This window comes from Dendropsophus ebraccatus, chromosome 3, assembly GCF_027789765.1.
Source record: "Dendropsophus ebraccatus isolate aDenEbr1 chromosome 3, aDenEbr1.pat, whole genome shotgun sequence".
NCBI classification, from domain to species: domain Eukaryota; kingdom Metazoa; phylum Chordata; class Amphibia; order Anura; family Hylidae; genus Dendropsophus; species Dendropsophus ebraccatus.
Window position 1 is genome coordinate 158,032,464 of NC_091456.1, and position 25,899 is coordinate 158,058,362.

Consider the following 25,899-nt stretch of genomic DNA (forward strand, 5'->3'; position numbering starts at 1 on the left):
AATGGCAAAGTGTTGGGTTGCTGCTCAGTGCTATATGGAGGGCTATATGGAGGACACAGCAGGAGACATTATTACTATATGGGAGCACAGCAGGAGGCATTTTATTGTATAAAGAGCACAGCAGCGGGCATTATTATTGTATGAGGGTCACAGTCGGGGCATTATTACTATATGGGGAAAAGCAGGGGTTCTTACACACAGGGGGCAACCCACATACCTAATCTGGGGGATCTAACTGTTTGCAGGGCACTAGTGGGTTTATTAACTGTTTGTGGGACACTAGTGGGGGAATTTACTATTTGTAAGGCACTATTGAAGGTATTAACTACTATATGGGAGCTATTATGGGAATACCTACTACTTTGACAGTGCCAGGAACACTGCACATCACTCTGACAGTGACAGGAATTGCAAATGTACAGAAATGGGATAAGGAGGGGAGAGAGAGCTACCACAAGAAGAGGAGGTTAAGAGTAGAATCATGCTGCCAGGTGGGTTATGGAGAAAGAAATGCTGCACTGTGGGGCTGGTATATAGGTGGAGCAGTATGTATTTTCTGCACTGTGCTGGTGGTTTGCTAAAGGTAACGCAACATTTATTTCTGCACTTTGATGTTGTTTTGACGCTGCTCTGGGATATTATGAGCACTACATGGCGGTATCTGGTGCTTCATAGTAGTATGTGTTTGTTGGTGAGGCCCGAGCATCAACATGGATCACCGGGTGAGGCCCGAGAACAAAAAGTTTGAGAAGCACTTCCCTAGACCACAGCTCCAACACATTACAGAGGAAAGATTCTTTCAGACATAACCTGCCTACAGAGGACTGATCTGCAATCTAACAGCTGAGCGAGCAGGAGGCCGGGCAGCATTGATTATTCATGAAGAGGGAGGAGGATGCATGACAAGTGTGGCACGAACAACTGCTCTGTGACAGTAGGAGAAATAAGATTGTACATAATCCGCTGCACGGAAAATTACCAAAAAGCCACCATGCTCACTGGGGGGCTGCCAGCTACAGCACATTGTAAGCACCTTAGATAGTGCCCAGGAGCTGACGGATTCCCTTTAAGGTGAAAAAAGTGGCCTAGCTGTCTATAACGACCACATCTCTCTAATTTTTTTGATTGTAAATTTGCTCTGTAGCAAATTTTGGTGCTGAGTTTTGCTATTCAGGGCAGATGTCCAGTTGAAGAAGGTCTAATACCCAGGCCCTGCAATCTAGGCTTCATTTAAGGGCCTGCATAACTAGGGATTCAAAATATACCCAACAACCCTAGTAAAACAGTGTACATACAAAGTTACCCAAAGATTTTTAAAAGGGTGTTTAAAGCAGACATGCCAGAATAATGACATACTGTAACACATCACTGGATGGGAAAGGTGCATGATGGGTACTGTATATTTCATGACGTTCTTGTGAAAACAATTAATAAATCCTGCTGAAAAACAAGAAATGCATTGTTATAGTCAAAGCTGTGATATTTCATTTGCACTGATTGCAAAATATTTTACAAGTTATATAAAACTTCTCAAAAATATGCACCGAAAATGTCTCATTATCAGCAAAATTCTCAGGTTCAGAAAAAGTCATAAATTATTTTTCTCTGTTAAAGTCCTACTTTCCACAGTTTTTAGCACAGGCAGGATACTAGATAGAAAGATAGATAGAGATAGATATAATTTCTGTAGAGTCAGCAGCACAATCCTTCTAGATTTGGGTGCCAGTATATCGCTCTGACCAAGATACAGTACTTCATACTTCATCTAGATAGATTAAAATTATTCTGTGATAATTGTCCTGTGACCATCAACCTCCCAATGCCAAATTGATAGATAGATGATAGATAGATATATAGGAGATAGATAGATAGATAGATAGATAATAGGAGAGATAGATAGATAGATAGATAGATAGATAGATAGATAGATAGATACTGTATAGATTAAAATTATTCTGTGATAATTGTCCTGTGACCATCAACCTCCCAATGCCAAATTGATAGATAGATGATAGATAGATATATAGGAGATAGATAGATAGATAGATAGATAGATAGATAGATAGATAGATAGATAGATAGATAGATAGATAGATAGATAGATAATAGGAGAGATAGATAGATAGATAGATAGATACTGTAGATAGATAGATGGATAGATAGATAGATAGATAGATAGATAGATAGATAGATAGATAGATAGATAGATAGATAGATAGATAGATAGATAATAGGAGAGATAGATAGATAGATAGATAGATAGATAGATAGATAGATAGATAGATAGATAGATAGGAGATAGATAGATACTGTAGATAGATAGATAGGAGATAGATGGATAGATAGATGGATGCAAGCTGTGCTGTTGTCAGGCCCAGTCATTACTAAAACTTTTCAGCTGTACTATATTGTATGTAGAGGATAGGGATGCCTCAGACAGCTGTATATAGGGGAGTAGTAAGATGGCACTACTATTAAAGAGGGTGGCAGTAGAAGCTGCTTTCTTCCAAAAAATGGCTGCTTTCTTCCAAAAAAAAGGTAAAACATCTGTTTGTGAGCAGCTCAGTTCCATTAAAGTGAATGGACTCTTATTTCTAATACCACACAAAACCAGGGGACAAGTTCCCTTATGTCTTCTAGAATCGTATAACCATACCCATGTTTTCTGTTTGAAATGCCGCCAGGGCCTGACTCCTGTTTCGTCTTCCTTAGTCAGGGCCATCTTCCTTTGTTGTAACTTTTTGCTGGTGTACACCCTGCCTGCCTGATGGGCACACGGAGGGTAGGGGTGGTAGCCTCCTCCTGCTCCCAAATTACCATGTACTCCAGCTTAGAGGGGGTATAGGTTCCTGAGACAGCTGCACTGGACATGGAGCAGGCATTTAGTTAGGACTGATATACCTATACGCCAGTCTTGATAAATCCTCCTTTGGGTCTGCTACCAGAAAATATACATTTTTGTGCCAGTACAAGTGATGGGGAAATCTTGATTCATGTTTAGAGATGAGCGAACCGGGTTCGGGTTCGAGTCGATCCGAACCCTAACTTTCGGCATTTGATTAGCGGGGGCTGCTGAAGTTGGATAAAGCTCTAAGGTTGTCTGGAAAACATGGATACAGCCAATGACTATATCCATGTTTTCCACATAGCCTTAGGGCTTTATCCAACTTCAGCAGCCACCGCTAATCAAATGCCGAAAGTTCGGGTTCGGATCAACTCGAGCATGCTCCAGGTTCGCTCATCTCTATTCATTTCTTTCTAAATATGCTTCCGTTTTTTCTGTGTGCCTACTGCAGAAAAGGAGTAACTACATTCAACCACGACTACCATTGGGTAAATAGGGTTGCATCCAGTCTTAGTGCCTAGAGGAAGATGAGCTTTAAATATGGCCCCAGCCATGCACATTTCTAATACGCTATATTTGTGCAACATTCATGTAAGAGCAATTCATCTGTAAATGCCAACCATTTGAATTCACAGATATGCAAATTCATAATGAAGCAGCTGGATCATTATTTCCAACATGACAGTTGTGTTTGGTAAGTGAGATTCTTTAACACAGAGAAGGCTAAATATAAAATGTGATAGATTGCACTTTGAGATTCATTTAATAAAACGTGTAATGAAATTTGTGGGTTTTTTTTCTACAAAATAAGGACTTATGATGGTCGGCTATTCACATACAGTGTGGAGGTTTAGCTTTACCTGTAGAGTTCTTAAAGTGTCACTGTCGTTATAACTTTTAAAATCTAAATCAACAGTAGATGTGAAATAAAGCAAGTTTGCAATATACATTTATTATTATTTTTGTTGTTATCCTGCTGTAAAACAAAGCTGAACTTACCAGAAATCCAGGTGCAGTCTCCTGACGGCAGATTTTCTGACTTGTGATGGTTAAGAAAACCTGAATAAACACAGGAATTCCGGCCAGTACAGAGAGTCACGGCTCAATGTGTCCGTCAGTCACATGACTGCCTTCTCTCTGTGAGCGCTCAGGTGGGCTGGGATACACAGGACTTACTGTTTTCTGACTGTTTCCTGTTTTTGAGAAGAAAAAGTCAGAAAACAGGAAGTAGCTGAGCTACTTAATAATAATTTTTATTTATATAGCGCCAACAGATTCCACTGCACTTTACAATTCTGGGGGTACATACATAGACAAAAATAGACATTACAGAGATATACATATAATTATCCATACATGAGGAGTGAGGGCCCTGCTCCCATGCATGAGATACTTATAATAGTTCAGAATGTTAAAGGGGTACTCCAACAAAAATCTATTTGTTTCTTATGAACTGGTGTCAGAAAGTTAGATTGGTAATTTACTTCTATGTAAAAATTTCAAGTCTTTCCATACTTCTCAGCTGCAGTAGGAAATGTTGTTTTCGTTCCAGTCTGACACAGTGCTCTCTGCTGCCACCTCTGTCCGAGACAGGAACTGTACAGAGCAGCAGCAAACCCCCTTAGAAAACCTCTCCTGCTCGGGACAGTTCCTGTCTCAGACAGAGTTGGCAGCAGAGAGCACTGTGTCAGACTGACAAGAAAACACCATTTCCCGCAGGGCATAAAGCAGCTGATAGATATGGGAAGACTTGAAAAATTTTAATAGAAGTAACTATAGTAATTACAAATCTATATAACTTTTTGAAACCAGTTGATTTGAAAGAAAAAGATTTTCGCTGGACAACCCCTTATGCATAACTATACATAGTCTTGATAATCTCAGACGTTCCTGTTTCCAAATAAACAGTCCTACTTTTTATATCCTGAAACATTCGGTTGGTGGTGATAATCTATAATCCGCCACGCTTCCTCCCCAGTGAGACTTATTGAATTGTTAGCAATGACAATTTTTGCATCTCAGATCCCATGGCTGGGTGAAACATTGCTGTCGAGGGTCTCCAATCCTGTAGAACGAGGGAGATGTATGGTACTTACTGAGTGCAGGCGCTGCTATGACTGCTGTGACAGGGTGTCTCAATGAATGGGAAGCAACTACTGAGAGGTAGAAGAAGCACTAATTGGAGTGGCATCGTTTTTTTTTTTTTTTTTTTAAAGCACCCATTGTATGTTTCTAGCCGCAATATATTGCAAATGTCTCATTATATGACATTTCCAGCACAGTGGTTGAATCTTAATAAAAATGGAAAGTTTCTTCTCCTGGAGAGTGGGAGGAAGCTGTAATGAGATCTGCCCTTAGCCTTTGTCATTTGTCTCTCAGATGCAAGCGTGGCATTATCTGGAGTCAGTGCTGGCAGCAGCTTCTTGTCGCTGCTAGAATAAACTGCTTGGACCGAGAACTTTCCATTAATATTTAGAAACAGGACTAACCCTGAATCCAGTGATGTCTGATAGGGAGATAGGCTGGTCCACTGTATGTATGATACAGACTGTAAGATATTTGAGCATACTGAAGAGCTATTATTATGGTGTACATCCATCTATAGGCTATGTTCACACAACCTAAGTTCCGTGGGAATCACAGCCGTGATTCACACGCAACTTTTGTAGTGCTGCCTTCTGAGGAAATCCTGGCCAGACTGTATACACATAGGAGATTTATCAAACTAGTGTAAGGTAGAAATAGCTCAGATTCCACCTTTCATTTTCCAAAGAGACTGTGAGGAATGAAAAGTGGAATCCGATTGGTTGCTATAGTCTCACCCATGGTATACGCTCCGGCTGGGATCCCTAGCGGCGCTGTAGAAAACTGACATGTCAGTCTTCTGTGGCCGCTATTCATTGAATAGCGGCTGCAGAAAACCCTGTCAGTGCATACAATGGAGCATGTGGCTCCGGCCGCTTGCTCCATACTGAGCTGTGAGGAGTTCTGATGCAGGCGCGCATGGATGAGCCCGCATCAGAACTCTGCGACGCTAAAGATTATCTGGCCGGTACTGCAGTACTAGCCGGGATGATCTTTTCTGAGACCGGCCGTTGCGTGACCCGTTAGGGTCACAGAACGGCCGGTCTCTTATGTAGTGTGAACATAGCCGCAGACACACACACACAGGCACATTGGGGGACACTTACTATTTTTTCACCCCTGGTGTATGCCAGCCGCATCAATTCGGAAGCATTCCTTATAAGTGCTTGCAGTTATGCAGTTATGACTAGACTTGAAGGCTTAGTGGTCAGTCGGAAGGGGGGGGGCCCAATCAAAAGTGTGCTATGGGGCCCAGCCACTTCTAGTTATGCCTCTGATGTGTTGCACACTATATTATATCTTTAGAGTTTTATAATACTATAATATAATATAATAATACTATATACTATACCCCCTTTTTGGAAAAGTGTCATAAAAAGGGTGCCAATACTCTAAGGCTATGTTCACACTCTGTAAAACTAAGGCCGTAGTTCTCGCCGCAGAACTACGGCCGTAGTTTTGCGGGGTGGAAACATAGCCTATCTTCAATGGGATCCCGGCCGGAGCATACACACATCGTATATGCTCCGGCTGGGATCCCATGCGGCGCCGGAAAAAACTGACACGTCAGTTTTCTGCGGCCGGAATTCACTGAAGGACCTGTCAGTGCACACAGTGAGGAAAGCGGCTCCGGCCGCTCGCTTCACTCTGTGCTATGTTAAGCTCTGATGCAGGCGCACACTGATGTGCCCGCATCAGAGCTCTGCGGCCTGAAAGATCACCCGGCCGGTACTTAAGTACCGGCCGAGATGATCCGGCCAGAGACCAGCCGTTCCGTGACCCGGCTGGGGTCACGGTACGGCCGGTCTCATACGTAGTGTGAACATAGCCTAAATCTTGGCAAAAAAACAAGCATCACAGTTTGGCTTTAAGGTACAAGACTTTGGTACATCTCTGTTAGTACATCTGAGCCATTATATGTTGTAGCATCCACACTATATTACTTTTTTTCCCCAGTCCCTTATCAGCAACGGCATTGAGATCCCAATGGCACAGCCCTTTTTCAAAATGCCGCCCAGTTCCTGTGCTCTGCGCCGATTTGTTCTCATGCTTTGGCCCAGCTCTATGCACTGGAGATGGTCCTGGTGCCCCCAGTGTGACGATATTCCCTCCCCTCGGTGATGCAGCCCTGCTTAATCTTAATGGAGGGGATATTGTCACACTGGGGGTGCCAGGCCCACTTCCAGTGCATAGAGCCTGGCCAATGCATAAAAACAAATTGATTTTTAAACCAGCTGCTGCTCTATGTCCTGCAGGTAGTGGTGTATTCTTTCCAGTCTGACACAGTGCTCTCTGCTGCCACCTCTGTCCATGTCAGGAACTGTCCACAGCAGGAGAGGTTTTTCATGGTGATTTGCTACTACTCTGGATAGCAATATCAAATCCTCATATTAATACCAAAACTGAAATCTGTAGATGCAAAATCTCATTGGATACATATCTGTAATATGTGTATGTGCTATTCAGTTTCTTTTTCTATGTTATTTAATTCAACAGTACATTTTCTTTGCATATGAAATTTGTGGTGACGCCGCACCTTTTACCATTTCCTTTAAAAACATCAAACCATCACCTTCCAGTACTTAAAACAACTCTGTACCCACAATCTGCCCCTCTGTCTGTGCCCTAGGCCTGCATCGCCTCTCCATCTGTCCTCCCCGCCCTTTTTACCATTTGGAATGCCCCAGGCAGGATTTCTCCTATTATTTACTTGTCTGAACACTGCACATGTGCTTTAATGATCCAGCATATGTGCAGTGTTCAGACAGGTGATCATTACGAGAATTTATTCCTGGGGCGTTCCTAATGATGAAGAGGGACGGGAAGGCAGTGCAAGCCTAGGGCACAGACCCTCTAGGCTATGCCAATATGACACAGGGCTACAAGTGTAAAAGTTATTTTTTAGGACAATAACTGCATTACCTGCCGAGAGGACCCCAGGACAGATCTTGAATTAAAAGCAGCTATCTGACGGTACAAGTAGTTTTTTTTTTTTTGGGGGGGGGGGCAGATTGTGGTTACAGAGTTGTTTTAAGAGTCTTTATTATATTCCTACCTAATACTGATTTAGCTTAGGAAGAACTAGAGGACTGGGAGAATTGAGGGATGTAATATCCATTAATGAATGATCATGAATGAATGATTCTGCTCAGTCACAGAGAACTGAGTTGATGTCACTAAGCTTAGAAGGGAAATGACAAGCTGATTATGTATATGAGTTGGGGAAGGATATTAGCCAGACAATTCCACACCTATTAAGTTAATTGTTTGGGCCTCAGTTAAGAATTGTGCTAAAGTCATTCATGTATTAGTTTCCATTTATACATATATTTATTACCATGCAGAAGAAAATTCCACAATGACTCCTTTCACCTCCAAGGACAACAGATGATCAGTCTGTCTTTGTCTTAGGAGCCTACTGGACCTGTTCATTCTGCATTTCTACACTATCGTAGCTTACCCCTTCTTCTTCCTCCTTTAGGGGTGCAACATCGGTTGTGTACAGATGCAGACAAAAAGGAACTCAGAAGCCTTACGCGGTTAAAATGTTGAAGAAAACTGTAAGTTGACACTTATTATTTATTTAAGGATGAAATTTCAGTATAAAATTATTATTTTTACCCAACAAAATATTTTTGTTGTAAATTCACTGTGAAAACATATTTTCAATGAGGCTTTCGAGGGGAAAACCAAGGGCTTGAATGGCTTTCATTAGTTTTACAAATGGAATATTCTCATTAAAGTTTATGGTCACTGACTAAAATGGATGTTACTGTATGTGATCTATAATCCACGCCTTATAGATCATAACTTTTCATATGTTGCTGCCCATAGTGAGACTAACAATTCCTTCCATACTTGTTATTATCTATTCAGTCTTCTTTCCCCAGTTCTGAGCTGCTGGTTTCTGCCGAGTGAGCTTTTCTCTTAGTCTCTTCCTCCTCCACCCTGCCTTCCGAGATGGCTGATGTATACAAGTCTCTGGTAGGCTTTTTCTGAAACTGTGTAGCTTCTTTGTAATGCTGGGAGGGTTAATCTGAGGTCAAGTTTCTGATGAACTCACGGATTATCCCTCCCGGCATTACAAAGAAGCAACAAAGTTGCAGATAGGGACTTGTTCACATCAACTGTCTCAGAAGTAAGGTGGAGGAGGGAAATACAAAGAGAAAGGCGTACACACAGTTTTTTATGTCTTCAGCAGAAAGCAGAAGCTCAGAACTGAGGGAAGGAGACTGACTAGATAATAACAAGTATGGAATGAATTATTAGTCTCACCATGGGCAGCAACATATGAAGAGTAATGTTTGAGTGGAATACCCCTTTAAAGTTTTTATTTACTATGGATTAAATAAAGAAAACATAGCACTACCCCAGAAGAAGCCAAAAAAAGTTGGCGAAACCCAGGCTGGAGAATGCATGATGTGCCACAGTCTTTCTGATCTGTTATGCTACTATAAACACCATATTTACAGCATAGAAGGATTGTGTTTTTACCATTCAATGTCTTTTAGTTCATATTTAAAAAAAAAAAAAAAAGTTCTGAAATATTTAGTAGCTTTGTAAATATTGTGCATTACTTATCATGCACTGATCCTGGGACGCCACCTCCATTATACTCCAGTACTGCAGTCACAGTTGTGCTGGTTGCTATTCGAAACAATCAACAAACCTGTTACACGCTCATCCAGAACAGCTTAGCTAAACTAATATAATTCTAACGGGAAACATTTTCCTTTATTATATTTCCTCACAAAAGCCAGAACTATAGAAGATACCACTAGAAGAAGCTATGTGCAGATCTAGTGCAGTAGCATTCGCATGTCGACAGCTGAAAATGACTTGGATCACTACAATAATCACATAAAAAAAATTTTTTTAATAAAACAATCTACATCAGTAACATAATGTACCACACCGGTAAATTGCCCAGAAGGTCACGCAGTTCAGAAGGTGCCAGTACTCTAGTGATATTGGCATATACTTCATAGGACATATTTATATCTCCAATATCCTCTTGATGTATAACGTGCTGAAATATTACCCTCCTGACCCCACATTAAAAATGGCAATATCAGCATGACTGTGAGCGTAGATTCACAGGAGGACATGTATATATGGACATCTAGCAATCAATTCCCATGTCCAGTCTCCCAGTACACCATTATTTCAGGTTGGACTATATTAGGTGTAGATATCTGATTGCCATTAACCCCTTAACGCCCATGGACATACATGTACACCCCTGCAGGCTGGGCCTTAACGCAAACAGGTATACATGTATGCCTGGCTGGGGATACAAGCTATGAAGTGAGCTCAGGAGCTGAGCTTGCTTCATAGCAGGTGAGGACCAGCTGGGCCCTCAATGGTGGGCTGCCGCGATTAGCTGCCATTTAGCCCCTTAAGGCCCTATTCCACGGAACGATTATCATTCATAAACTTGGGCCAACGACCGCTCGTTAACAATCACTAAACGATTTTTTTTATCACATAACACACGTGGGAACGTGAACGATATATGTAGTGTAACGATTATTTTGCGGTCGTTACATGGTCGTTTAAAATGTTCGCCAGGGTGATCATGACCATACGACACACCTACTTTTTTTAAACCTTTTTACGAACGACTGAAAGATTTCTAATTTTACGAACCGATTAGCGAATTATCTTTCCAACGATTTTTTTTCCCGATATGCTAAAAAAACAATTTTGAACAACTCACCAATGATTTTGCAGTTGTCATTTGCTCGTTTACAGCTATTCCGCAGAATGATTACCGTTAACAAGCGGTCGTTGAAGCAAGTTTATGAACGATAATCGTTCCATGGAATAGGGCCTTTAAATCGTGTCATTTAAGTTTAAATAACAGAAGCTTATACAGCTTACCTCCATGTAGTTAGATCTTCAGTCTTCTGATAAAGTCTGCCACAGGCCACAGGCAGGCTTTATCAGAAGATCACAGATAACACTGATCCATGCTATGCTATGGCATAGCAGTGATCAGTGTATACAATCTAAAGTATGTATGTGAATGTCCCCTAAGGGGGCTTAAAAAAAGTGTGTGTATGTATATATATATATATATATATGTTTTAAAAAATGTGTGCAAGCCCCTCCCCCAATGAAAGTTGAAATTACACCCTTCCTATTTTATAAATAAAACACATAAAAATAATAAAGTTACAAGTCACATGGCCCTGTAGCTGGAAAAGTAAAAGAGTTATAGCTCTTAGAAAAAATGAAAATAAAAAAATTTAAATTGGTGCAGACAGCAGCTCCCTGGGTACCTCATAGATGGAGCTAAAATCAGACTCCCCTCCTCCAGGTTGTGCTGCCCTGCTCTGTGGTGAGTCTGTGCATAAGATGGCTGACATTAAGGAGCATGTGACTGTACTCACTGTATATACTGACAGCAGCTCCCTGTGTACCTCATAGAGCTAAAATCAGACTCCCCTCCTCCAGGCTGTGCTCTCCTGCTCTGTGGTGAGTCTGTCCATAAGATGGCTGACATGGAGAAACATGTGACTATGCCCCGCCCCCCAGTGTCCACCACTGAGCCTGTATATGTCTATAGAGGACACTGGGGACAGGGCTTGGTCACATGATCCTCCATGTCAGCAATCTTATGGACAGCCGCAGCACAGAGCAGGACAGCACAGCCTGGAGGAACAGAGTTTGATTTTAGCTCTGTGAGGTACACAGGGAGCTGCTGTCAGTAAGCAATTTGAATACACTTACTTATACTACAAACAAAACAATTTTAATATAAAGTGGCCAACCCCCCGGGGTGACAGGCTCCCGACCCCCAGTTAGATACCCTTATACGTACCTCATCCCGCTGAGTCCCGGAACGGAGATATCCCGGCTCCATTCATTCTCTATGGACACCGGATCTCTCTCCAGAGCGCACGCACCGGCTTCTGACCGGGATATCTCTGTCCCGGGACCGGCTCCGGCAGCGGGGCTCCGGCAGCGGGATGAGGTTAGTATAAGGGGATCTAACCGGGGGTTGGGAGCCTGTCTCCCCGGCACGGGGGATGACAGGTCTCCTTTAAATATAAAGATTCCCATAGAATGGCAATGGCTAATGGACCCTGGGTAGAAATGGAAAGATTTAAACAGCTATAAGAGAAAAGAAAAAAATATATTTCATATGCTCAACTAAACCTATAGACACACAAACACTTCTAAGAGACTGTAAAAAATAGGTTGTGAATTATACATTTCAGAGCAGCGTGCAGGAAGACTAATATTGGCATTTTAGCGGTTGCAGAATGGGCTTAGTAGGAGTTTAAAATGTATTTGATAAAATATAATGAAGTGCTTAGTTCAAAACATAGTAGGCTGAGGAACATAGGATGTCCTGTGGATAGCTGCATTTAGTTTTTGAGTGTGCTGTTCATAAATTTGCCCTGGATTCATGGGTAGTGGATGTAATGAGATCTGCTGTTGTGTCATTTAAGTTTCAATTACAAAACAGCAAGTGCCCTCTTCTTTCTGTATTCTAAATTAATAGCCTGTAATAACCTTAGTACAATCATACATACCTTCTAAATGTCCTTGTCCTGGTAATGAAACCCAAAGAGTGAGGGGCTGATAATAGGGAAGTATGAATATATCCAGTTGAGGCTGCCAACTTTCATTATCTTTTTTTTAGGTGGCTTCACTGCGAGATTTAAAGAGAACTTTCTAGCTGCAAACACTGCTAAATAGGTCTAGAACAACTAAGTTTAGGCTTAGGCAGAAGATTAAAGTAAATGCCTTAATATTGAGTATGGTTGCCTTGTTGACCTAGTTTTAAATTGGTTATCGGGTTGGGGAGAAGTTTTTATACATTGTTGCAAGAATATAGAAAATATTAAAGAGCCTATGCTTACATCCATGCAATCTCTCAGTATCCTTCTACAACTCTCCGGTGTCCCCCACTGAATGCTTAAACCTCCACTTCCAAGAAGGACCAGTCTTGGAGGTAACAGCCAATCACTGGCCATGGTGCTGTCTCATCTCAGTCATTGATTGGCTCAGCAGGCTGTCACTACCAAGATGAGTCCTGGTGGAGGTGGTAGCATTCATCAGGGGACCCCAAAACCTATAATATTTTCTATATTCTTGCAACGATATATAAAAACTTTTCCCCAACTGGATAACCCCTATGCTTGTGTGGCTTATCATACTACTAAGATAACTGAGAAAAGTTTTATTCACTTGTACTAAATTATGACTGCATCTACCATTAGGTCTTTAAAATTGGAGATTGTTCTGGCTAGAGCCTTTAGTAATAGAACCATTAAAGGACAACTCTGGCGCTGATAAAAAAAAAAACTGAACTGAAGCTCCAGTTGGTGTCTTCATTTTTTCTTCACTTCCTGGTTTGGGCTTTCCCATGATGCACTGTGATGTCTAACTGACTCTGTAGAACTGCTAGATGGCTTACAGCTTACTCAGCCAATCAGAGCTGAGCAACCTGAGTCAAGGGAGGCTGGCCTAATAGGGCTTAGACCAGCTTCCCTCTAGATGATGTCATTGTCACAAAATGGCTGCCACAGAGCAGCCTGGGGTCAACAGTCATTAGGTAAGAATGAGTTTACTTCACTTCCTGGTGGGGGTTGAGTGGGGAAAAGATAGGTGATTGAAGCATATTACAAAGTTATATAATTTTGTAATGTGTTTTACTGAAGTTGTCCTTTAAGGTCTTCAGGCTTCTTGATTACAAATCACCCACATCCTCTCCTTTGTTCCGGACTGACAGTTGCAGTTAACTCTTGATATGATATATGACATTGTATGTCAGCTGATTGATGGTCCTATTTCACAAGGTAATATCTGCCTGTTTTTAAAGATAATCAGCCCGTGTAATAGGACCTTTATCCCACTGTAGCCTCTTAGCCATGCTACACTAAGCTGTGTGAGCTACAGTACATACCCACTTTTTATTTTGCTTTTCATTTTTCTTTTTCTCTCTTTTTTTTTTACCTTATGTACACCCATTATCCTGTCACCCTATTGTTTGTCCCTACTGTTTCCAGAATAAAACTCCAAACTCCAACTCCCTTTAAAGCAACACTGTATTCACCAACCCACTCCCCCAAACCGCTGGTACTGTCTGTTTGATGAGAGTAAGTCCTTCCCGGTCATATCTTTTAAAATGTGCCCGATGCCTTGGTTAGGGTAAAAAATTATTTAATCTGCAGCAGCGGAGTCAATGTGCCCAAAGCCTGCAACGCCTCTCCATTCTTCCTCCCCATCTTCATCATTAGGGACACCCCTGGGCAGGATTTCTCCTATTCATCACATGTCTAAACAGTGCACATGTCCCTTAACATTCTGAAATGGCACATGTGCAGTTTTCAGACAAGCAATGAATAGGAGAAATTCTGCCAGGGACATTCCTAATGATGAGGAGGGTGGGGAGAAGAAAGGAGAGGTGTGGCAGGCCTAGGGCACAGACACTCTAGGCCACGCCACATTGACTCGGCTGCTGCAAATTGAAAGATAATTTTTACCCTAACCAAGGCACAGGGGGCATTTTAAAAGATGCAACCGGGAAGGACTTACTGTCCTTAAATGGACAGTGTCAGCTGTTTTGGGGGGAGGTAGGTTGGTGAATACAATATCGCTTTAATATATAATCTGGCAGGACACAAGTTGTTGGTGTTCATTTGACCCCCCCCCCCAGCACCAGTGTCAGCATGAACACAGGCATGTAGACACTAAGCATGAAAGGGATCAAAAAGGGTGATCCAGGGGGCCTACAGATAACTTAGGGCCCTATTCCACGCGAAGATTATCGTTTGCATAATCGTTAACGATAAACCATCCAAACCACCGCTATTGCGAAAGACCTGAGACTGTTCACCCATTTACATGGAACGATAATCGTTACTTATGATCGTTCTTGCGGTCGTCTTGTCGTCGCTATTGCTTTCGTCACTACTACGAACGACCGAACGGCATCTTATTCAATGCAAACGATTTGCGAACGAGCAACAATAAAAATAGGTCCAGGTCTTATTAAACGATCAACGATTTCTCATTCGGTTATTAATCGTTAACTGCTATTCAAACGAACGATTATCGTTTAGATTTGAACGATTTAGCGATAATATGAACGATAATCGTCCCGTGGAATAGGGCCCTTAGACTCACAGGGAAAATGGGTGAAAGATTCTGAGGGTGTGGACCTAAAAGCAGGGAAAAGTAAATGAGGGCATGGCAGGCATTACCTGGAAAGTGCAATGTGGGTATTCCTGCCCCTCTGGGGCTGACAAGTGGATGAAGGTTTTCTAAATTGATGATACTTCCAACCAACTAAAACCCAAGCTGGTTCAATTTTTTTGTGGCTATAGAAGCTTTTACATATATATTTGTAAATCAAAGAAATTACATGGCAACAGCTTGGCTCCTTTTAGATTGCCTTTGTTATTCCAGTTACTAAAATATGGAGCTGTGCGCCGATACTGTTTCTAGGGAAGTAAATATAATGACATGAAATGTAAAATGGAAAGCAGCTGGAAGTGCCTTAGTAATACAAATGAAGAACATTGTAGCTTAGAAAAAAAAAATCTTATTTTTGCTCCACATCATTCTTGCTCTGGTTTGTATGATATCCAACACAATTGTAATTCTGATCTCACAGCAAGCTTGAAACAGCTTATACAATGTATCTTCCCTCCTTGGGTACTCTAATCATGAAATGCTACGCCTTCTGCATTGTGTATTAGGAGGTTTTTGTCTATTGTACTGCACATTATACATTTTACGTGGAGATTGTAGTGTTAAATCATCTGCAAACCTGTCATTATGTCATTATCCTACAATGTCCAATTAGACATTAATTTGTATTTGAGTATTATTATAGTATGCAGAATACTCCCCAATACCGCCATATGGAACACAACCATAAAATATATCAAGATTCATACACTATTACACACATCCATGCAATAAAGAAAAGACATCCCAAACCGCTTACATGCAATATACTGTATACGGTAGCTATGTAAAGAGTGAGACTATTTATACCTTTATTGTATTTGTCCAAGGCTGCAATCACCTGAACAAACTTTTTATTGCTGCTCTCAAGTGTCATGGAGGTGTGGCAAGGGCATTGAAGTGCACATGCCATGCCTCTCTGACACTTCAGGGTATAAAAAAAAACCATTTTGTTAGGTGATTGCGGCTTTGGACAAGTACAATCAGGTATGGATAGTCTCACTGCTTACATAACCATGTTGATATGTTAGCAGTTTATTAAGTGGCCCCTTCAGTCAATATGTAACTCAATTACGAGTCTGATAATATAATCAGGGAAATACCAAAGCCAGGTATCTATCCACAAACAGCTGTTTCGGGGTGTTGCCCCTCATCAGTGTGGAGCAGGATTTTGGCTAGTTGGGAGCAATGCTTAGCAGAACAATATGGCAAACAGATCACTGATCTCAGGGAGACCAGCCAAAGAAGACACTGTCGCCTGTTGGTTAAAGCGCTCAATACAGTGAAATCCTAGAAGCATTGCTCCTTGGGAAACATCAATATGCAAAAAGGTCTGTGGAGCCCTAATTACGAGTCTGAAAACACAGGAATAGCAGATATCCCTTCAGGGAAGGACCTAGCACAGGGATGGCTCCTTTATGGAAACCACCAAAACCACCATATTAAGTGGCCCCTTCTGGTGTACTAGGCATTGCTCCCTACTAGCCAGAATCCTGCTCCACACTGATGAGGGGCAACACTCCAAAACAGCTGTCTGTGGATGGATACCTAGCTTTGGTATGTCCCTGGTCATATAATCAGACTCATAATTGAGTTGGATATTGACTGAAAGGGCCACCTAATATGATGTCTTTGTTGGTCTCCGTAAAGGCGCTATCCCTGAGCTAGGTCCTTACCAGAGGAATATCTGGCTAGTCCGGTGTTTTGAGACTCGTAACTGAGGTCTATAGACCGTTTTGCATATTGATTAATTTTCCCAGGGGACAATGCATCTAGGATTTCACAGTATTGAGCGTTTTAACCAGCAGCCGACAGTGTCTTCTTTGGCTGGTATCCCTGAGATCAGTGATCTGTTTGCTGTTTTGCTGTGAATGACCTTTCCTGTACTCTATTACACAGCTATCCTATCGGTTGTAACTCAACTCAAACAGTCTGTGCACATAAGATAGCAGTTGGCCAAAGTGTTCAGCTCCCCCTATACATATGATTAATCTGGTTTGGCTGAGTGTTTTAGTCTTTGGAATTTAGGAGGGTAAGAAAGCCACTGCCAGACACCCATGGCAGCAACTTATCTCAGTGTGAACAAAAAGAATGAGATGTTGAGTTACATTAGGCCTGAAGCTTTCCAGCCTGTTCTGCTGGGACATTGGTAAGGGGGATTTATCACTGTTTAATTAGCCATAAAAGTCTGAGAAACCTGAATTACCAGAGGATAGCTGAACCTTTGTAGAATTGCGTCTTAACTATGAATATTGGCAAGCTAAGCTGAAATGCCTAAAAGTCCATAAATTACAATATAATAAACATTGGGGGAGATTTATCAAACATGGTGTAAAGTGAAACTGGCTCAGTTGCCCCTAGCAACCAATCAGATTCCACTTCTCACTCCTCACAGACTCTTTGGAAAATGAAAGGTGGAATCTGATTGGTTGCTAGGGGCAACTGAGCCAGTTTCACTTTACACCATGTTTGATAAATCCCCCCCCATTGTTTTTATATACATTTATCTCATAATAAATATTTATACTAAAATGTGTAGAAATTACTTTGTGTAAATGAATAGTTCTGCTTTGCACTTTCGAAGATGTTTTTTAGTTTCTGCATTCATTGTTCTTCCTGTCCCTGTACTTTCTTACCAGGTAGATAAGAAAATTGTAAGGACAGAAATTGGGGTCCTTCTGCGTCTTTCACATCCGAATATTGTAAGTTTGACTTTATTTTATGGTTACTAAAATACAGGAATCTAGCTTTTCCAATAATGTCTAATGCAAATAATAATAATAATGAGAAAAAAAAAGTGTTATCATTAATAATTTGTGGAAATTAAATATGTAAATAAAGCTTTAAGGGGTTGGCAACTTTATAGTATTTGTACTTACTGCACTTACTGACAGCAGCTCCCTGTGTACCCTTATAGAGCTAATATCAGACATCCCTCCTCCAGGCTGTCCTGCTCTGTGAAGATTCTCTCCATAAGATGGCTGACATGGAGGAGGATGTGACCATGCCCCGTCCACTGTGCCTGTATATACCTATGGAGGACACTGGGGATGGTCACATGCTCCTCCATGTCGGCCATCTTATGGACAGACTCACCACACAGCAGAACAGCACATCCTGGAGAAGGGGAGACTGATTGTTAGCTCTATCAGGTAAACAGGGAGCTGCTGTCAGTATATACAGTACAGTATATACAGTATATACAGTTAGTACACTTACTGAGTACTCTGAACAATTTTACTATAAAGCGGACAACCCCTTTAAAAACTGCATATTTAAAAGTTCTGAAACTGTTTTGCCTAGTATTGCAGCAGGTTTGTTCAATTTTGACATCAATTGTTTCATCCTCTGTAATTTAACCCAATGCCGGCATTGTGTTACTGCACTGGTGATGTGCCAATCCTGGGCAATCATGGTGACAGCGCTTAAAGGGAACTTTATCACCTCCATACTGTTGGTAGCACAACTGATGAGGGCAGTCCCCAATGGTTTCTCGTCTCACCTGCCTTGATTGATAGATCTTCCCCTGTTCGGGTAAAGTGAAAGCTCTTTTAGTGCCTGTTCACACTATGGATTTGGAGTGGAGATTCCGCCAGTAACCTCCATCCGCAGACTCCGCGCCGAATCCCTCCTGCTTTGTCTTTGAATGGGAGGACTCGAGCGTCTCTGCTCTCCACGGCTCTTCGCTCAAAGAATCGACATGTCAATTCTTTGAAAGGAGAGCGGAGGCACGAGAGCCCTCCTATTCATAGACATAGCAGGAGGGATTCGGCGGGGAGTCCGCGAATGGAGGTTATCGGCGGAACGGGGCCTTTAATCAAGGTCAGCAGGGCAGGGAGAAGCCGGCAGGGACTACAACAATGACTTCGGGCAGCATGAAAGTCATGAGAGATTCTGTTGGTAGATCCCAATAATGTTGGTACGTATAGGAGTCCTATCCTGTATTCATGTGTTATCCCCTTCCATCTGCCTTCTCTGTAGGTTAGCATGAAGATGGTAAGTAAAGAGAAATACATGACTACAGGATCTGACTCCATAGGGTTTGTCATAGTCTAGTCTAAATAGAAGATGAAGGACCGCGTATTAACTAGATTATTTTTGTTTTTACTTTAGTAAAAAAATAGTAAAAAAATAATTGCTGAGATTTAAATGCCATGTAAACTAATGATATTTTATGTCATTTACTTCTAGATAAAACTGAAGGAGATATTTGAGACGCCTACGGAAATTAGCCTTGTTCTAGAACTGGTGACCGGAGGTGAATTGTTTGATAGGTGGGTGATGAACCAGTGCGGACTATTTCGGGGTGATTTTCTGTTGTCAATAATAAGATGAATGAAAGAAATAACCAGAATCACTCACAGTACAAACAAATAAGAATCCTAACTTCAGTATAAGCAAATACCATCACCCATTACCCCTGGGACTTAGACACTTAGCAAAGAGCCTTTTATTGTTAAAGAGTCTTGAACTCCTGATAAAAGCTGGCTCAAATGAAATCATAATCGTGTCTCTCAGTAAGATTGATGTGTTTTGTTCATAGAGCTGACAGACATGCAAATGATGCTATTCTCTTGCATCCTGTTAAATGTGGAATCGAGACAAGAAGAAAAAAGAAGTGCAGAATTCAGTTAGCTGTAAATCTAAAGTTCTGCATCTATAAAAACATTACAGTTTAACAATATGCTTTACCTACACAAAAATAGACTTTATTGATATATGTTATGCATTATATTATCTCACGGAGATGGTTAAAAAGGGTATATGGTTTTCTAAGCATCTAAAAATTTTTGCAAAAAGAAAAAAAAAAATGCCTTCAGCCCTTTTTACATTTTTTTTTTCTCAGATCAACTGGTTTCACAAAGTTATTATTGTTTAAAAAAAATCTCCAGTTTTTCAGTACTTATCAGCTGCTGTATGTCCTACAGGAAGTGGTTGTTTCTTTCAAGTGTGACACAGTGCTCTCTGATGACATCTCTGTCCAAGACAGGAACTGTCCAGAGCAGTAGCAAATTCCTATAGAAAACCTCTCCTGCTCTTGACAGTTCCTGTCTCAAACAGAGGTGGTAGCAGAGAGCACTGTGTCAGACTGGAAAGAATTCACCACTTCCTGCAGGACATATAGCAGATGATAAGTAAGGGAAGAGTTGACATTTTTAAATACAAGTAAAAAATCAATAAAACTTTCTGAAACCAGTTCAATCAATTTCAAACTGCAACATAGGCATATGAGTTTCTGCAAGGTCTTTTCAGATAAATTCTGCCCAGAAAATCTTAATATACTGTAAGAGCAAAACAGGATAAAAGGCCTACATTTGCATGCCATACATACAGTGATTTAGGAAGGAAACGAGGTATATAAATATCGTCTATTTGTATATTTTAACTGAAAATGCTAAGTTGCGTCTCAAATCTAGAGTCATTAAACCAAATGCTGCACAGACAGTTATCTGAGTCATAATATAGTAGGTACTAAATGCAGGTGGAGATATATAGCATGACTAATGAAACGTTTACGAGCATGTGTGCAGATACCTTCCTAATGCAATAGGTGAGTGAGAGAAAAACCAAGTAAATAGTTAGTCCTGTTGGGCACAGGAACATGAAGTAAGTGCCCCCCAACTATAAATTACATCACTCAGCAGAGCAAAACAAAATGGAAACGTCATAAGCATCAATTCTGAGTTCTGTGCACAAGTCCTATTAAGAAGGACACAAACAAAATTAAAAAAAAAAAAAAAAAACACTTTTTTTCATTCTCTTTACTGTCTTTACTATTAAATTCAATGGACCTTCAGAAAAAAACAACACCCAAAAGGGACTGAACTAGAGTAATGTACCAACAGCTATCATTGTAATTCCGAATGCCCAAAATGTGAAATGACAGACGTCATTTGGAACTCAAAAGATGGATGTCATTTTAAAGTATAAAAAAATAGAAAGAAAATTACAAATTAGACTAATGGTTGTTTTAGAATTTTTTTAAATTATTATTGTTATTATTATTTAGTTATTTATTTTATATGTAATACAATGTGTCGGCTTTGTTGGGGTAATAATTATACAATATAAGTAAATATAAAACAGTCAAATCAGAACTATCCTCCTCTGTTCAGCATATTATACTGTATATTGAATAACATTATCTTGGCTTCTTTGCAGAATTGTGGAAAAAGGTTACTACAGTGAGCGAGATGCTGCCGATGCAGTGAAACAAATATTAGAAGCTGTTGCTGTAAGTAATATAAACTGTTTCATTGATTCTGTTAGGGGAAAACATTATTCATCCAAACAATACAAAATATTGCAGTGTTTGGCTAACAGGATAGATCATAGAGTACAGTGCACCATGGGGGACAGTCATCAAGGACTTTGCACCTGTTTTAAGGTGAATAATTTGATTTTTCACCCATATTTGCCCTAAGTTCTAATTATGAACCAGTGTTTGATGGGCAAATAATTCTTTAAGTTCTATACATCTGAATTAATGATATTTTGTTCTAAGAACTTCTCTAAGCCTGAAGCCCTCTTCTGTTTTGCTGTGACCAGATCCTGTGGTAGACTGTTCCACAGATTCACAGTTCTCATGGTAAAGAAGGCTTGTCGCCTCCGGAGGTTGAACCTTTTTTTCTCCAGGCGGAGGCAGTGCCCTCTTGTCCTTTGAGGGGGTTTTACCTGGAACATCTCTTCCCCATATTTCTTGTAGGGGCCATTTATATATTTAAATAAATTAATCATATCTCCCCTTAAACGTCTCTTCTCCAGACTAAACAAATGTAATTCTTTTAATCTCTCCTCATAACTAAGATGCTCCATTCCCCTTATTAGTTTAGTTGCCCATCTTTGTACCCTCTCCAGCTCTAGAACATCCTTTCTATGAATCAGGATCCAGAACTGAACAGCGACTCCAGATGAGGCCGCACCAAAGCTTTATAAAGCGGTAATATTATATCCCTGTCCCGTGAGTCCATGCCTGTTATATACATGACAATATCCTGCTGGCCTTAGAAGCAGCTGACTGACATTGTGTGCTGTTCTGTAGTCTATTATCTACAAGTACATCCAGATCCTTCTCTATCAGTGACTCTCCCAGTATAACTCCCCCCAGGACATATGATGCATGCGGGTTATTAGTACCCAGGTGCATAACTTTACATTTATCCACATTGAACCTCATTTGCCAAGTGGACACCCAAATACTCAATGAGGGAGATTTATCAAACATGGTGTAGAGTGAAACTGGCTCAGTTGCCCCTAGCAACCAATCAGATTCCACCTCTCATTTTCCAAAGAGTCTGTGAGGAATGAAAAGTGGAATCTGATTGGTTGCTAGGGGCAACTGAGCCAGTTTCACTGTATACCATGTTTGATAAATCTCCCCCTTTATAAATCTATTACACATATTGTCCACCTACTTTTGGACCACCTTGTGTATATATATATATATATATATATATATATATATATATATATATATGGCACTATAAATGTGAATATGCATATATACATATATGCCACCAAATATAAAGATACAGTGCCATTGGCAGAGCTCTCACTCTTCTAGATGACCCCCATGATTTCTATGTATGCCCATGCTCAATGCAGAGATAGTAACAGACAATCAAATTGTATTTAAAAACTATCACCCCACAGCTCACACCTTCAAAACTAAATAAAAAATCTGTAAGACATTGTGATGGTATTATTTACTCCCAAGAGGGAGATCTTTAGAGCTTCAGCCAAGAATAAGTTTATTTATTGGTCTGTGTTCCATAAGGGTTTATAGCTAAGGTGTCTCCAGCGCAGAAGAGACCAACTGTGCTTTCCTGCTATCTAGAAATAGCTCTCCTGGCGGATGAATTATAGGAAGCTCCATTCTTATATGGATTTATATCTTGTCAAAACAGGCAATTACAACATCAAGGCGTAGAGTCATTACATTTCTATGTACCTCAGCACCATTGATTTACAATTTAGCAAGCAATGTAGTGTAATTAGAAATACCATCATATAATTATATATAGAGGGCTGTTAAATCAATGTTTTGATTGGACGGTAAATTATAAATATCTGACGTTCCTTCGCTGGCATGGTTAATTCTCCTCATGTCTTAATAGTTTATTAAACGGTGATAGGTACATAATTGTTTTACACTCTACATTACATTTGGCACCAGCATGTAAACTAGACAATTGAAGGTCAAGAGATATAGTTGTTTTTCTGCTCTTCTGCTATGACCAATATGTGAGACTGACAACTCATTCCATACTTGTTATTATCTATTCAGTCTCCTTCTCCCAGTTCTCAGCTGCTGCTTTTTGCTGAAGACACAAAAAACTGTGTATGAGCTTTTCTCTCCATCTCCTTTCCAAGACAGCTGATGTAAATAAGTCCTTTGCAGGCTTTATCTGCAACGTTGTAGCTTCTTTGTAATGCTGGTAGGGTTAATCTGAGATCAAGTTGCTGATGAACTAAGATAGGGACTTGTTTACATCAGGAGGTGGAGGCAGAGACAACAGCTCACACACAGATTTTTGTGTCTTCAGCAGAAAGAAGCAGCTGAGAATTGGGGGAAGGAGACTGAATAAATAATAGGTATGGAAGGAATTGTTAGTCTCCCCATGGGCAGCAACATGTATTGATTCGGTGAAATTTCCCTTTAAGGTTTTTGATTCTACCTTGAATTTATTGGCAAAACACAGCAATCGCTGAACTCAGGGAGACCAGCGAAAAAAAATCAATTGGAGTACTCACTGAAGAGTTTCCACTGATGCATTGCCCTCTATAAATTTAAATATGCAAAAGAAGGGTCCGTGGAATCTCAGTTACAAGTCTCAAAACACGGGAATAGCCAGATATCCCTCCAGGGATGAAATGTGTAGGTTACAGAGCAATGAGAGATGAGTGACATTCTCCAATTTTCAGCTTTATTTATTTTTAGCCCAATTAGTACAAGTTACTAATGATCCAGCCTTTGTAATAGTGATAGATGCCGGATTAAAGCAATGGTTAGGGGAAAGGTTTGTGGTGGGTTTATGGCACTAGAAACAGGGCTATTTAAAGGGCAACAGGAAGTATTAAAAAGCAACTGGATGGTCTAGTAATCTAGTAATAAGTATGATACATTGTTGTTCAATTGTGCACAACTGTGTATTCAAAAGGATATTCTATATATATACATGTAGCTCTATTAAGTGCTGATGGAATGAATGCAAGAAGAATCTTCTATATCAGGGCATCACAGAATTACAGAGATATGGATGGAAGAAAATTATGCAACTACTTCTTAGGAAAAAGGATCCGAGGAAGAATACACTTGCTAACAACACTGTAATTTTTTCCAACACATTGTTCAGAACAACAGATAGATGTGTTAGAAAGTGCTTAAGGGGGTGAGAATAAGCTGTTCAGTATCTTTACGCTATTTATTATCCTTTATGCATATTTCTTGTCTAAATGACTTAATATGGTTATGCCAGGTAGAGAAGATAAATTGGTTTCCCGACCACCTCCAGCGCCTACAAACAGGCTGGAAGGAGATGGGATTCCTTGATCTGTAGATGAGTGCGGGTCCCAGAGATAGGATTCACACCTAGGGGATACTAATTGCATATCCTATGGATGTGACATATATCCCAGGTAGGTATACCCCTTTTAAGACATGCAGTTGTGTGAATAACATTATCTTGTAATGGTACTTGTCAATGTGGTATAGTAGGCAGCAAGGGAACAATGGTTTCTTACAGCAACTCTGTACCCACAATCTGACCCCCCACCCCACCCCACGCCCCCAAAAAATAAATAAATAAAACCTTTCGTACTCGTCAGATAGCTGCTTTTAATCCAAGATTTGTCCTGGGGTCCGTTCAGCAGGTGATGCAGTTATTGTCCTAAAAAACAACTTTTAAACTTGCAGCCCTGTGTCAAATTGGTGTGGCCTAGAGTACCCATGCCCTAGGATTGTGACACCTCTCTGTCCCTCCTCCCCGCCCTCTTCATCATTAGGAATGCCCCTAGAAGGATTTCTCCTATTTATCACATGTGTGAACACTGCACATGTGCTGGATCGTTAAGGCACCTGTGCAGTGTTCAGACAGATGATGAATAGGAAAAATCTTGCCATGGGGCATTCCTAATGATGAGGAGGGACGGAAAGACAGTGCAAGCCTAGGGCATAGACACTGTAGGTCACGCCAATTTGACAAAGGACTGCAAGTTTAAGGCTGGGTTCACACTACGTATATTTCAGTCAGTATTGTGGTCCTCATATTGCAACCAAAACCGGGAGTGGATTAAAAACACAGAAAGGATCTGTTCACACAATGTTGAAATTGAGTGGATGGCCGCCATTTAATGGCAAATATTTGCTGTTATTTTAAAACAACGGCTGTTATATTGATATAATGGCAGTTATTTACTGTTATATGGCGGCCATCCACTCAATTTCACCATTGTGTGAACAGATCCTTTCTGTGTTTTTAATCCACTCCTGGTTTTGGTTGCAATATGAGGACCACAATACTGACTGAAATATACGTAGTGTTAACCCAGCCTCAAAGTTGTTTTTTTTATGACAATAACTGCATCACCTCCTGAACCCACCCGAGGACAGATTTTGAAGTAAAAGCAGATATCTAACGGTATGAGCGATTTGGGAGGGTCAGATTGTGGGTACAGAGTCACTTTAAAGTTGATGTATTGGAAGCAGTTAAAATAAAAACAGTGTCAGGATCTGGGATACATAGACCAAACTGAGATGG

General features: G+C 40.6%; 1 protein-coding gene across 2 annotated transcripts in view; it reads left to right on the forward strand.

Annotated features, from left to right (window-relative positions):
* Positions 1 to 25,899, forward strand: part of CAMK4 (calcium/calmodulin dependent protein kinase IV) — a 141,902-nt gene that overhangs the window by 69,144 nt on the left and 46,859 nt on the right. For both annotated transcript variants that reach the window (XM_069964688.1, XM_069964689.1), the window contains exons 2-5: positions 8,412 to 8,490; positions 17,779 to 17,841; positions 19,331 to 19,413; positions 21,302 to 21,374. In XM_069964688.1, coding sequence (XP_069820789.1) covers positions 8,412 to 8,490; positions 17,779 to 17,841; positions 19,331 to 19,413; positions 21,302 to 21,374 — 298 coding nt within the window. The remainder of the gene's footprint in view (positions 1 to 8,411; positions 8,491 to 17,778; positions 17,842 to 19,330; positions 19,414 to 21,301; positions 21,375 to 25,899) is intronic.